Source organism: Periophthalmus magnuspinnatus, chromosome 11, assembly GCF_009829125.3.
Source record: "Periophthalmus magnuspinnatus isolate fPerMag1 chromosome 11, fPerMag1.2.pri, whole genome shotgun sequence".
NCBI lineage: Eukaryota > Metazoa > Chordata > Actinopteri > Gobiiformes > Gobiidae > Periophthalmus > Periophthalmus magnuspinnatus.
Genome location: NC_047136.2, coordinates 8,827,219 through 8,841,883, shown reverse-complemented (window position 1 = coordinate 8,841,883; position 14,665 = coordinate 8,827,219). Strand labels below are relative to the sequence as shown.

Here is a 14,665-nt window from a genome sequence, read left to right as displayed (position 1 = left end):
CCAGGCCAAGGATCCAGAAGAGACAGCCGGACACCTCCAGCATTATCCCAGATAAGATTATCAAGCAATCAGATTCTGTTGGGAAAACTAAACAAGCAGGCGATTGACATGAACCACATAGTTAAGATTCATTTTATTACAACTATAGAGAGGACAACTGAATGGAAATGGGAATGGTTGCAATATAGAAAAGGCTGCAAAAAACAAAATAACCAGTCTTATTCTGTATAAAACCTGATAACCCTGTAATTTAGACTTCAACAAACATGTTCTGAAATGCATTTTTGTATTAGTTTATCAGTTCATATTTCAGTCTTAAAATGTGCACTCTCAACTGAATCCAAATCTATCCACAAACACACTGCTCGTCAGAAAAATCTCAATTCAATATTTTTCCAGAATTGTCCAGCCCCAAGATCTTATAAACACTGTTGTCATTGTAGGACAACACAGAAAGAACTGCAAAAACAATATTAATAGAGAACTTCTGATTTGCTTCTTGACATGTGTTATATTCAATTTTAGAAAGACTCAGCACAGACAGACAACAACCAAACCAATATTAAACCAAAGCTAATCATCAGTCGAAATGTATACAAACATATTTTGAATGCATATTCCATTATTATTACAGTTATATGAACATTGTGCTTGCTCATTTTATGTTGACATAAATATGCAACTTATTGGCAACAAAATCATATATCTTTCTTGCCAAGATGAAGAGTGCTATTTTTATGCATTGTGAAGAGTAGAACATTTCTTAGGTACTGCTTGAATTCAGTTTTGAAGTCAGGATAAAAACAAAAAACAACAAAAGCCATTGTCTGCCATTGATATAGAAATTCTTTTAACATACAACTTTCTTTTTAAGCTGTGGCTAACCTCATTTCTATTTTTAGCGCGATGCCTCGTCACATACTCATAACAAACTCGCGTCATAACAATAAGGTAAATGAAGTGACGTGGGACATTTTGTGTGATGAGGAATCCCGTACCTTCTCCTAACCTCTAGCACAGCCCACCTACAAACATGAAACTGGACTCTCTGTAAAAGTACTTTGAAGTATTTGAAGTATTTGCATGAGTAGCCCAGTATAAACGAGCAGCTTGTAGTCTTTTTATCTTCTCGCCCACCTATGACCACCAGTGCTTCTCTGATGTTTTTCCCACTTCATCTGCCTCCTTCACCGAAACTGTGTAGATCCAACTTAAAAGTGCAATCCCTAGTGGACTGTGTGAGTCACCTATGACGATACATGTCACTTCACCTTAGGGACGTTGACTCAGGAGGAGGTCAAGCCTGAGTGCATATGTGCATGTACATGTTCAGAACGCAGGTATGCAGTTTCAAACATTCCTGAGTGAGATTCTGTCAGTAGAGCCTAATGCTATGACACGTTCCAGAATTTTTGCTAGTTTAGAATAATACCACTCACCTGTCGGCCTATGTATCCCTACATCAAGCAGTGGTTATCCAGTCTTTTTTTTTGTTTGTTTTTGTAATAACCATTTTAATTGAACAGTAAAAAATAAAAATGAAGTCATCCAGTTATGTTGAATAGGTCAAATCAAATATACTGTCTAATAAACAGTAGTAATTTAATTGATATGACTATTGTCAGTCTTTTGGCTGTTCATTTCTTGTCCATAAATAATAAGTTTATCCAACTGATTACACAGTACACTTCAATAGTGTGTTTGACTCTGGAAACAAATATTTCTAACTATCATTAAAGATAACCAACATTAATAATAATTGCTATAGGAAGTTTATAGACAGAAACTAGATAACATTATAGCCTATGTAAAACTCATCAAATAGAAAACTTGTGGTTAAAACTTAGCGTTCATAGACTATTACATAACCCCAATTTAGTTAGGCCAATTGGGCTTGTTTGCACAGTCCTTTAACTTTTAACAGTACACTTGTGCAACCTTTATTGCAACTCTACCTGAACTGGATAACATCAATTAGCAGATTATTCTTCCAAAAAACTTTTAAACACACATGCGCAATTAAAACGTGTCAAATAGACGCGATAGACTTTGTGCGTAAAAGTCTGCTCCAAACCCTTTCCCACTTTGACGCACAGAGGGAAAGAAGAGCCACATCCGCAGTATCTGTCTGTTCAGAAGTTTGAGAGAAATCACAGCAAACCAAACGTCAAGACCCCGCCACCGCGCTCTCTCAGCCCCCGCGTCACAAAACAATTGGCTGATTGATATTAAACAATATGAAGTTGGATGCAAGTTTGTCTGCGTGGTTTCTCCATGGCGCTGAATCAAGCGGCCATGTGAGCCCGCACAGAGCAAGTTTTACACCAGAAAATAACTTCAAAACTCACCTTGCTCTTAACTTCAACTGCGTTACAATCCGCATTTCGCTTAAAACTCCGGTTCATTTTTGCGGTGGTTGAATTCCCCCAAAGTTCAGGCGCCTTTGCCCGCTGTACAGGGGCTCTGGTCCGCGTCGTGGGGTAAAATCCTCCTCGCGTGTCTTCAGAGGAAAATATCGTAGCTTTTCGGTGTATTTCCACTCCTCGCTGTCCTCTCTGGACTTCTTCTCCAACACGACGAGAGACTTCGCTGAGGATCGGGAGGTGAGCAGCTCGCCGCGCTGACTGGGAGTGTAGTTAAGTTTTGAAATGACATCAGCGCGCAGAAAAAATGTGAACCTGCGCTGCGTTCAGGGGCTACTCGGAAAGTACAACCTCCTCTGGATGACAACGTAACACAGCAAGTGGATTAAACGTCCCATTACATCTACTCCATAGATTCTCAATTTAGACAGATAATACACTGTGACCAAAGAGGGTCTGGTCTGTGGGGATCACCAGGTCATCTCTGGTGGTGGCTCGCGTGCTCCTTTCTAAATCAAACGTGTCCACTTACGCAGGATCAGTATGATAGACTTCATAGAATAATTATCATTTGCCAAAGAAAATATTTTCATGATAGTGTACTCTGAGTAAGATGGGTGGAAATACCCAAATCATCTGTAAAATCTGCGCAAACATACGCAGTGTATCCAGAGGTACGTAAACATAGCATTTGTGAATCTCTTGTAGTCCTCCAGTACACCAGAGGACACAGTTTCTCTCCCATCACAAGTTTATACCATTTGTTAATACATTTATAATTCAACCCTTTTCACATGCACACACCAGAAATGGTCTGTTGTCACCAATGCCTATCCTACAATTTCAGTTTTATAGTCAATACATTATTAATTGGATTTATAACCTCACTGTATCATCACTGTATACCTGACTGTTTACTGGATCTACAACCACTGGTTCCGTTCATTAAAGCCTCATTCAGCTGAGAGAGTGGAGTATCCCACCCTTCAGCTCTCTCCCAGCCCGGACCTGTGACCTCTGACACTGCTGCTGCTGTCCTGTGTGTGTGTGGGTGTGTGTGTGTGTGTGTGTCAAACAGCTGCAGTGGCCTGTTAGTTCACTAATGCGTGTTTGCTTACTGCAGGAATGTGTTGACTGTTTAAATCCACTCACTGACTGACAGGTGCTGTTTTCAGTGTAGCCCTGGATCCGGGAGAGCTCTGTGATGGTGACAGAGCCCCACATTTTAGAGCAGGACTTCTTAAACAAATAGACTAGACCTCCCTTTGACACTTTAGAGATGCAGATGTTTTAGGACTAGACCAAATAAAGTTGTCCAAAGGAAATCTATGACACCGCTCATAGGAATAGTTTGTATACAACATGGTTTTGATTTCTTTTTCCGTGTCCTATGTTTCTGCACTGATTGATGTCTAAATTTAAAGTGTATGGCTACAATTTTTTTAAGAAGTTGGCAATGCATGATTTTACACTTTATGGCAAGATAGCGCCCTCTTAAGGACACATAATTACGTGGTACCAAGTTGTCACTGATCAACACAAACTTTCTGATGTGTGGTTGACCTGAATATCATCCATAAATGTTCCACTGACTTCTGTAAAGTTGATTTTTATGTACTTAATATTGTTCACATTTCAAGCAAATGGTCAGCTTAATATTGTGATGAAATATGACCAGCAGAGGTCAGCAAACACCAGGTAATAACAGAAAGGGAATAGGGACAAAGACGCTTAGTCAGCCACAAAGAGCGCTGACACAAGAATTACTGAGCATTATATTTTTTTCTTCTAAACAATGGCATCTTTCAGTTTGACCATGTTTCAAGTAACACTCATCTTACTATTAATTAGCCCATATACAGGAACAAATTTCTTAGAACTGAGCTATTAAAAATAAACAGACCTACTAAGTGCATTGCCAGTGCATAACAAATTAGATTTATTTTGTCTCATTGTTGTGTAGGCTGTGTATCTATAGACTGCAGTTTTATATTTAGCATCAGTTGTTTTCACATGTATGTTTCTGTTTGTGTCATAAAACTGATAATAAACAGCTTTAAGTGCCTCTTTGAATCCAGGTGGTCTTTGTAATATGAGAATCCACATTTACAGTGGGATGAAGAGATTGGTGCAGTAATGTGCTCTGTGTGTGGAGACAGACAGACATCCGGACCTGGTAATGGGCTGTTATTTAGGCGACTATGGTGCCAACTACCAACCCAAAATCAGACAATAAACTGGTCCACTCTGATCAAAGACAAAGAATACACACTGTGATTGAGAAAGGTTGTAAATGTTGTTACTTTAGTAAATGTACTGATATAAATCAAAGTATCACATAAAAAAATCTCAGTTTAAGCAAAAGAAGAAACAATGAGGTAGGTTATACATATAAACATGTGCATAGAAAAAAGTATAAGTACATTTTATTGGGTACTTTTACTTTTCCACCACTTGATGTAAAGTAAGGTTCATTAGGTGGTTTGGGATTTCTTATTCTCTTGAGTCTTCCTCCCATCGTTCAAAGAAAAGTAAGTAAATAGGTGAATCTAAATTGTCCATTTGTGGAACTTTAATGCTGTCTGTCTGTTGTACCCTAGAAGAGCCATGGCATTGTTGCTGAGATATGGCATTGGCATCCACCAGCATTTCTAAAAGGATGAGGGAAGAATGTATTTTAGCATTGTCTGTTAAGGCTTACCCTTTTTGACACCATTTTGCAAGCAATGCCCTATAGGAAAGGCAGGCCCAGTGCAAGTTTGAAAATGAAAAGCTGACTTGTATTGTTCCCTCCCACTGTGCGGGTCTCAAAGAGTGAATCAGTGTTTTAGACGAGAATGAAAGGAGTAGGAGGAACTGTCTGTCTGAAGGCTGGTGAGAGTCTGTGGAGGAGGGAACAGGACACACTGAAGAGAACACATGCAGAGTGCAGTATGGCTCTGAGCTTCATTTATGGGGAAGTCGGCTTTATCTAAACGATATTGCTGTTAGTTAGATATTTACTTTATTAAGCCCATTATGAGAAATTAACATATACAACAGGGGTGTCAAACACATTTTCACCAAGGGCCACATGAGCAAAATAGCAGCCCTCAAAAGGCCAGATGTAAAATACTAACTACTTTTTTAATTTGTTTATTCATTGTTTCTGTATTTATTACTTATTCAAGTTACAAATGTTGCATATGCATTTGCCTAGATGTAAAAATATGGCTCTGTAACTGTGTATCTCCTGATAAAATGACATTTTAAGACCCATACCTTTTAATTTAGCCTGTCGAGAGCCACATAAAATGATGTGGAGGGCCACATTTGGCCCGCGGGCCTTGAGTTTGACATATGTGATATAAAAGCTTTTTTTTTTTCTTTCCTGTTGCTAACAATGGGAAGGTTAGAGCATTAATTGGAAAAGAACCTTTATACCAAATGGTGATATAGTATTTGTTTATCTGGACTTGGGATGGATTGGCACTAATTAATGCACAAACATATAATCCACAATGCAAGGTTTCCTTTCATTTTACGGTGGCTTATATATAGCAATAATTTCCTGTTCAAATTACAAGACATGAACAATAAATCCATGGACATGACACACCAGCTCACTACAAACCCACCTGTCCTGTCCACGCTCTGTCCGCACGTCACCAGTAGGGGGCGACATCACCAAAGCGTTTCCTCCGCTCACGCATGCACCTTGGCACGTACACCGGCTCGTGAATCCTCCGCTGCGCTAGCTCAGCCTGTGCCTCTGTTTCACATCCACACATTTCCTCCACACGTTTAAGGCCTACATAATCACATAATCACACACTATTACAGCACTCTGAGTCGTTGCCTGGTTCTTGTGTGGCCGTGTGTGGACTCTGTTGCGTGGACTCGGTTGCGTGGACTCGGTTTGCGTGGAAGTCTTGCGTGCGGGTGACAGTGCAGGTGATGGCGGAGCGAAGTGACCGAGACCTGCCGCCTCATCTGGGTTTCGTCACGGTCTGTAGTCAGCAAAATCCACCAGCAAGCAACAAGTAGCGGGGTTTTCAGCAAAAATAATAATAAAATATAATTCTCTTGATACTTTACTTTATATTTACCTCGTTAAAATTATGTTAATGACAATGACTAGCACAAAAATTAACTGTAACTGATTTGATTTTCAGTTAGCAAACCACAAACATGGCGGTTGTTTTGGGAATTAGCCTACTTATATGCCTATATTTAAGCTAAACTAGTTAGCCCTATGTTTTTTTGTTATAGTTTAAACATAAAAATCTTAAGGTTTAACAAAGAGTGTGGACACAACTTTTATCAGACAACATTCAAATCTCATCATCTTTTAATTTGCTGGATCAAATCAAACAATTAAGAATATTTTTTTCCAGACAAAGGGTTTTTTGTTTTCTTATCAAACTGCACGCTGTCTCATTTTGTACCACCCTAAAACTGTCTTGTAACTCTGTCTATTTATATTTTGCCCTCAGGGTTTCAGATTTCTTCATGAAGATTATGAAACAGTGCTTTTTTATAGTCACATGCACCGTTGATTTACAAACTCCCTGGACTTGTTCTTGAGGCATGTTGAGCGACCACTCCTATACTCCTGCGCCATTTCTTCTATCCTGCTACTCCCTCTAGAACGAAAACATCAGCCATCTGGTCCAGGGTTCAAAGGTCAACTCTCAGGCTGGTAATGAGGATGGCGTCGCTAAGGGGGTAGATGCGGGAGGGGTGGGCGAGTTTGTGTGTATTTGTATGGATGGATGTGTGTGTGAGGTGGCTTCCTGAGTGGGCATTAAACATTAACGACCAGGGGGAGAGGAGACACGGAGGCCTAAAAAGGGAGTAGGTATACAAGCACCAGGCATAAAGGTAACATGCATAGATGGAGGTAGAAACATGCAAAGGTATATAGGTCATATGAGATGGAAGATGCACTTTAATTGTGCATAGTGAAAGTTAGGACTGGGCAAGTAATCAAATTTTAATCAAGATTATTTCAGTGTCATGGTAGGAGTCTATCGCTAATTCTGTGTTCGTAAAGTGGTTTGGAGCAGAGTTTGTAGAAATAAATTGGGCAATTTCTTTGTTAATAATTAGTCTGTAAAGTCAATACTGGTTTTGAAAAGAGAAATCAAATCAAACTCATCCATATGAGGGGAAAAAAAAAAGATTTACAATTTTGCCATATTACCCAGCCCTACTGTTATCTTTAGGATTCAAAAAAATAATTGTAAAAATGTTTAAAAAAGCATTAAACTTTGACTGGAGTCACTACTATATACATCTTCATTACTACTACTGTTGTTATTAGTTTTTTAGGATGACTGATTAATCCATCCATTTTCTTCTGCTTATCTGGGACCGGATCGCAGAAGCAGCAGTCTAAGCAGGGACTTCCAGACTTCCCTCACCCCAGACACGTCGTCCAGCTCCTCCAGTGGGATCCCAAGGCATTCCCAGGTCAGCCGAGAGGCAGTCGCTCCAGCGTGTCCTGGGTGTTTCCCGGGGCCTGCCACACCTCCCCAGGGAGGCATCCGGGGGGTATCCAGAACAGATGCCCGAGCCAGCTCAGCTGGCTCCTCTCAACGTGGAGGAGCAGCAGCTCTATTCCGAGCGCCTCCCATGTGACCAAGCTCCTCACTATCTCTAAGGGAGCGCCTAGCGAAACCCATTTCGGTTGCTTGTATCCGCGATCTTTCAGTCATTACCCAAAGCTCAAAGAGGGTTGGAACTTAGATTGACCAGTAAATTGAGAGCTTTGCCTTTTGACTTTACCACAACAGCCTGACACATCACTGCGGATGCTGCACCGATCTGCCTGTCAATCTCACGCTCCATCCTTCCCTCACTCGTGAACAAGACCCAGAGATACTTGAACTCCTCCACTGAGAGGGCAAGCCACCTTTTTCCACTCAAATTTGGAGGAGCTCATTCTCATCCCAGCCGCTTCACACACAGCTGCAAACTGCCCTAGTGCCTGCTGCAGGTCCTGGCTCAAAGAAGCCATCAGGACAATATCATCTACAAACAGCAGAGATAAGATCCCATGGTTCCTGAACCAGACCCCCCCCCAGCACCTGGCTGCACCTAGAAATTCTGTCCATAAATGCAATGAACAGAAGTGGTGACAAAGGGCAGCCCTGGCAGAGTCCAACACGCACTGAGAACATGTCTGACTTACTGCGGCAATGCTCCTGCTCCACTCATACAGGGATCGGACAGCCCTTGGCAAAAGGCCCTGGACCCTGTACTCCCGGAGCACCCCCCAAAGGACACCATGAGGGACTTGGTCGAATGCCTTCTCCAGATCCACAAAACGCATGTGGACTGGTTAGGCAAACTCCCATGAACCCTTGAGCACCCGATGGAGAGTATAGAGCTGGTCCAGTGTTTGCGACTGGGATGAAAACCACACGGCTCCTCCTGAATCCGAAGTTCAACTGTAGGTCGGATTCTCCTCTCCAGTACTCTGGAGTAGACCTTACCAGGAAGGCTGAGGAGTGTGATTCCCCTGTAATTGGGCCATACCTTCCACTCCCCCTTCTTAAACGGAGGGGCCTCCACCCTGGTCTGCCAGTCGGCACTGTCCTCGCCACCATGCAATGTTGCAGATATGTGTCAACCAAGAGAGCACCACAACATCCAGAGACTTACTTGGGACGAATCTTGTCCACTCCCAGAGTCTTGCCACCGAGAAGCTTGCCAACCACCTTGGTGACTTCAGCCAGGTTGATGGACAAGTCCATCTCCAGGTCCCCACTCTCCACTTCCTCCTTGGAAGATGTGGCTGTGGGATTGAGGAGACCCTAACCCAGTTCACTTTGTTGGTTAGCTTCCTGCTTCAAAAAGTGTGTTTCCTCTCCTGTTTATTGACTCCCAGCATGCAGCGCGTCAATAGCTGTGGATGACGGCAGAGCAAAAGGAACAGTGGCTATAGATGAGCTACACATTCATGCATTTGAATGACCCACACTTCCTCCAACAAATCTCATGATTAGTTCTACTTATTTTCTGACGATTTCCTAGTTTTTATAGTGTGCAAATCTATGCAGTCATGTGATGGAAGAAAACCCTCTGTGCCTTCTATTCACAGTATAATAATGGTAACATTCTCATGTATGGTGCTGAAAACTAACACGTAAACACTTAGACTTCTGATACCTTAAGACACAATTGTATCGTTGCCGTAGGGATGCTAATGATGTTAACGGTAGTAGCAAAGTTTGTCGCTGTACACATTGAAGGAACATATGGAGTAAGATATGATGCAAGGTTTTAATTTAACTTTAATTGCCAGGCGTAAGTATTAATTAATGTAAAGCCTTATAAGGTATGGAAAGAAAAATATATATATTTGGCTCACAGGCAGACATACCAGGGACCAACCCAATCTTTTTCCACAAGGGCATTAGTGCATTACAACCTTTTCCTCTTACAGTCATGATTAGACTGATAAGAGATTTTGATGTTAATTTAAATGTTATTAATCAATAGAAAATCTTTAGTGCATTTGTCCTGATAGTTTCACATAGTTTACTAAATAGTATCAAGTTATCCACTGACAATCTGGCAAGCCATTGTGCTCCTTCTTCTATTCTCATGCCTTGTGACAGATACTGATTGCACATGGAAGAGCATCTGGTTTAAAAATAAATACCTTTCACTGCAGTAGCAATATGTGCAAGTTGTTTTGTTCACTTTTAGTTTTGTGGTTCATCTTTGTGCACTTTTAAAATATGTATTCTTTTCCTGAGCCTGTCCACTCCTCCTGACTGATATTTTTGTCTGCAGATCTTGTTGAAATTCAGGTGGTGGGTAGAGACACCTCCTCAGCCCACAGGAACTCAAATTGTTTGCGAGAACCATTCTGTGAGAGGCAGCTTTCCAAATGCATCATGCGCTCGTCATAAGGTACTAAATATCACAGCACCTAGCGTTAGCATGTGTAATGTGTATCGATCCTCATTTTAAAGTGCAGGCATTAATCTCATTCTCCAGAGAGTAGCATACAGTTTACTTTTTTGGCAAAGGCTGGATGAATGGAGTTTGTTTGACAATCCAAAAGAAATTAAAGGCATAACTCACTCTGCACCCAGTGGCTAAACTCTGCTGAGAAAATGATGTTGTATAAGCTTTACTAAAGAACCACTTAAGATTTTATAAACTCTGCCACCCAAAAGCACTGAATGAAGGCGATTTTTTTTTTAAGCTAGTCACTGTACATAAATTGAATCCAGTCTCAATGGGTGTCAATTGTGTCTTATGTGTTTGTACCAGCCTCACACCAGGTGCCTAATCATTATGCAAATAAACAGGAAGCCAGTAATATGTGATTTCTTGGAGAAAAAAATAATACAATTACTTGGACACATCAGCAGGGGAACGTATGTAACAACTGATAGTATAAAAAACCTTATCAACTTTTTTGCCAAAAATTAGACTAAAATAAAGTTGTTTTTTTGGTTGTGTTTATTGCAAACAAAAACTTAAAACATCTGTCAAGTAACTTTTTTGACGGAAGATCAGCTACCTGTTTGTCTCCGCGGAGGTTCTTGCTTTGGCTGAAATATTTTTAAGCAATAAAAACACCCATAATGAATAAATGTCACATACATTTATTGCTATACTGTGGAATATTCCAGGCAAAGCTATAACATCTCCACGGAGACAAGTACATAATGAACCCCCCACCAAATATGTTTCATAGTGCCACTTTAACTAACATTAGGTCATGTACATGGAGAGCTAAGTATATTGCCAAATCCAACAGAATACCTCCTGCAGTTCTAATGTTGCACATTTTAAATAATGCCTGCATGAAGACAACAAGTGTTTTATCTAAGGGGGTCTTTTGGGGTCTGGCTCTACAGTGAGATGAAGCCCGACCCGAGGCTGTCCCATGCGCAGACAGTGACAGATCATGCCGACTCAGTGTCTGGGCCTCTCCTCCTCCCTGTGCTGTACTCCTTAGTGTTTATGTGGGCCAACTGTAGTGTGAGCGCGTCCCACACGGCGTCTTGATTGAAGGAAAACAACATCAATCCAGCCCTGACCCCAGGCACTTAGAAATCCACCAAGCTGTTTGCTGCTGTTTGTGCTTTCTTGTTGGGTTTCCATACTTCTTGGAGACATTACATTGACTTACATTCATTTCCTGGAGAACAATCCTGATTTGACTACTTGCCTAATCTTAACCTAAACTAAGGTTAGAGGGGTTGAGTGTATACTGGTTTAGTCCCCACAATGTGACAAATACCCCTACCCCCCCTCCTCCACACAGACACACACGCGCACACACACGCGCACACACACGCAGACAAGAACAGAACATACCACACATTATGTTATGTAATTGCATTCCTGTAAAATGAATCGAATATCATGTATTTCAGCAATATAGAGTACATATGATAGGTTGACTCAGATCCTTTTAAATTGCATTATTTTGCTAGTGTGTGGCTTTGTGTGTGGTCCTTGAAGCCCACATCCACAGAGGCTTTAAACCCTATCACACAACAACACTATAGCCACAGAGCCTATATTTATACAAAATGGGAAATATCCATGAATTGGAAACCCCAGACATTTTTTCAGCACCAAAAATCATGAAAGTATTTATCCGGAAACTATAGGATTCCAAGTTCAAGTCCACGTTTGGCTCTATGTTTTTAGTTGGCCTTGCAGAGGCCTGTGCCCTCAGAGTGCTTTGTTTTATCAACACTGCCTGACTATGTGGAGAAGGCCATTATTTCCCACAGATATAAATATTCTCCCCTCAGCTCCACACTCCCTTTGAGCTTTTTTAAGGGGTCTCTCTCTCCTCCCTTTGGCCCCAACCCTCTCCTTAAAACCCTGACGCTTTGCCCCAGGGAGCAGAGGTCCCCCCAGCCCTCTCCCTTCATCACTCCTGGTTTGATTCTGCATTTTGTCTCACCACTCTAAAAAAACTCAAGGGAAGACTTTGAAGATGCTGTTGAAAAGGCCAAGTCTATGACGAAGATCAATTTGTAAGGTTAAAGGAACATGTGTGCACACTTTCAGGCTGTGCTCATTCAACTAGTAAATAATTCAGAGGGTGTTGTTATGTGAAACTGATAGGGCCCGGCCTTTATAAAGCTCAAAGTCTCATTTGGACAAGTCAATACATTGCAAAGTGCATTATAACAATCTCATACTCATGGCTGCATAGCTGGAGGCAGATTGAATTGATCTAATAATTGACACACACAAAAGTTTTCAATTTTTTCTACTTTTGACCTTAGGTTCTCAAATTGTGGCCATCCTGTGCTATATGTTCAAATATCTCTGTCTCTCTGTCTTCTTTTCATAATTGTGTCCTTGAGCAAGACACTGAACCAGTGTTACCTGTATGAATGGGAGAGGCAGTTAGACCAATGATGAATATTTAAACCAAGTATTGGATTTGTATCAAAAATATTTTTCTTCACATAGTCTCCTGCATCTTTTTAGTCCCACCAGATCTTACCAGGATCTTGGCCTGGTGGCGTCTCATTTAATTCCATGCCAAAACAATAACATCTCCAGGGAGACAAGCAGGTAGTGGACACCTCTCCAGAAATATTACATACTACAGTTTTAAGTTAAAACACCTGAAATGCCAAATCAATGGTGAAAAAGACTCATTCAAGTTAATAAAAAGTTAAAGCTAGGTTCAAGACATGGTCATTGTTTCTTTCTCACTCTTGAACAACTGGTTTACGTGAGATGCCCAAATTTACCTCCCTCCTCTCCCCTCTTCTCCGCAGATGTGCAGATGGATGAGGCCTGGATGGTGTACCTCTCAGTCACCCAGTAAGTCTGTCCTCGGGGTCACCTGGAATAAAAAGTCTCCATGTGTCCAGATCCTTTTCCTAACACATGTGCACTAACTCACGCTGTGCTGGTGGAGGCGACAGTGTGCAGACTCAACAAAAAAAAGAACGTAAAAAAAACTTGGATGGTGATGTAGAGCAGTTCCACCTCCCAGACTCCAAACAGGCATTACGAGGTGTCCCGGGCTGAAGACAGACGATGAGGGTCTGGTTAGGATTAGACCATAGCACAACCCTATAGCTGTGTCTCAAATGTGTATGAGTATCTTTCATCCACACCTGTTCTAGCTCTGATTTGTACAGTAGCTCTCTCAATAAGGAGCGATAAAATTACCTTTGAACCTCGTTTTTATTACACTGGTGAAAATTTAGTAGCAGCGGGGATCTGGACTATTATAATATAACACTTATCTACTGCTGAGAAGTCATTGAGAAGCCAGAAAAAGTAGTGAGTTTATACGTGAGCCTAAAGCAAATCATTTCCATCAGGGATAGTCAGTGTTGGGAAGAATAGAAAATGCATATTTAGTTATGGAAAACTTGAGTTGAAATGTGTTTTGTTTTTTGAATACTTAGTTTCACATTAAGTTGCATTATATTATAGTGTCAAAAGCTCAACATCACTAATTAGAGAAGGGAAAATCACACATGTCCACACTACAGGGATAGATGCACTTACATGAAAGAAACGAGTACCGGTAATACAAGTTTTTAGGGTGAGGTTGAGCTTTATGTTGTAACGGCGGAAATCGAACTACGGTATGTGAAAAATATGGCCGTGATTGCACAGAGCCTTTGAGACTATTTGTCCTATATTTTACATGCATTTTAGTTGCACCTTCACTTTTTCAACTATTAGAACTATACAAACTTTAAGTAGTTCTTAAAATATGCTTTAGAGATCTTGCAGTTAGTTACACCTTTTCACTTTTTCAGCGTTAACCTTCGTTTAAGTGACTTGTTCTTTTGCTCACCACAACTACGCTCTCAAAAAGCGGCTGCCCCTCCAGGAAGTGGTTACATTTTGGGCTTTCTGGTTTAACATGCCTCTCCTGTCTGCATGTGTGTGAGTGCACCCAGGATTAGGAGCTGAGGCCCTGCTTGAGGTATCGGAGACAGACATGGTCACTCCTTCCTTTGTCTTTCTGTGCAGCTCTACCCCCGCCCAGTTCGCTCCCCAGTGGCCCGGTGATGGATTGCAGACCGCAGGGGTGAAGGTGGAGAGGTGGAGGGAAGGTGCAGCTGCTGTGTTTTCGGGTGAAGTTTTTGTCGTGCGAGCAAGCAAGCGGTGGAGGTGAGTGGTGTGAAACCTGTAATGATGAAATGAGTCACTAATCACAGTGATTAAAGGCTTGATGAGGGGGCTGGCTCTGGGACGGCGCTGTGAGCTGCACTGTCTCCAACATAAAGACCAGGCTAAATGTGTTACCATAGCACATGAGCAAGCCAGATTTTAAAAGCCTTCAAATGTGTTCC

General features: G+C 41.4%; 2 protein-coding genes and 1 long non-coding RNA gene across 4 annotated transcripts in view; 1 reads left to right on the top strand and 2 right to left on the bottom strand.

Moving 5' to 3' along the window:
- pard6gb (par-6 family cell polarity regulator gamma b) overlaps positions 1-2,661 on the bottom strand; it is a 34,052-nt gene extending 31,391 nt beyond the window's left edge. Inside the window, exon 1 of the mRNA XM_033975143.2 lies at positions 2,349-2,661. Within this exon, the coding sequence (XP_033831034.1) occupies positions 2,349-2,405 (57 nt within the window). The 5' untranslated portion in view covers positions 2,406-2,661. The remainder of the gene's footprint in view (positions 1-2,348) is intronic.
- rrm2b (ribonucleotide reductase M2 b) overlaps positions 1-14,665 on the bottom strand; it is a 158,721-nt gene that overhangs the window by 41,476 nt on the left and 102,580 nt on the right. The gene's annotated exons all lie outside the window — the stretch shown is intronic.
- On the top strand, positions 6,850-14,414 carry LOC129456637 (uncharacterized). Its single transcript, XR_008648871.1, has 4 exons — positions 6,850-7,044; positions 10,149-10,268; positions 13,124-13,169; positions 14,343-14,414. It is a non-coding gene; the product is annotated as an uncharacterized LOC129456637 (long non-coding RNA).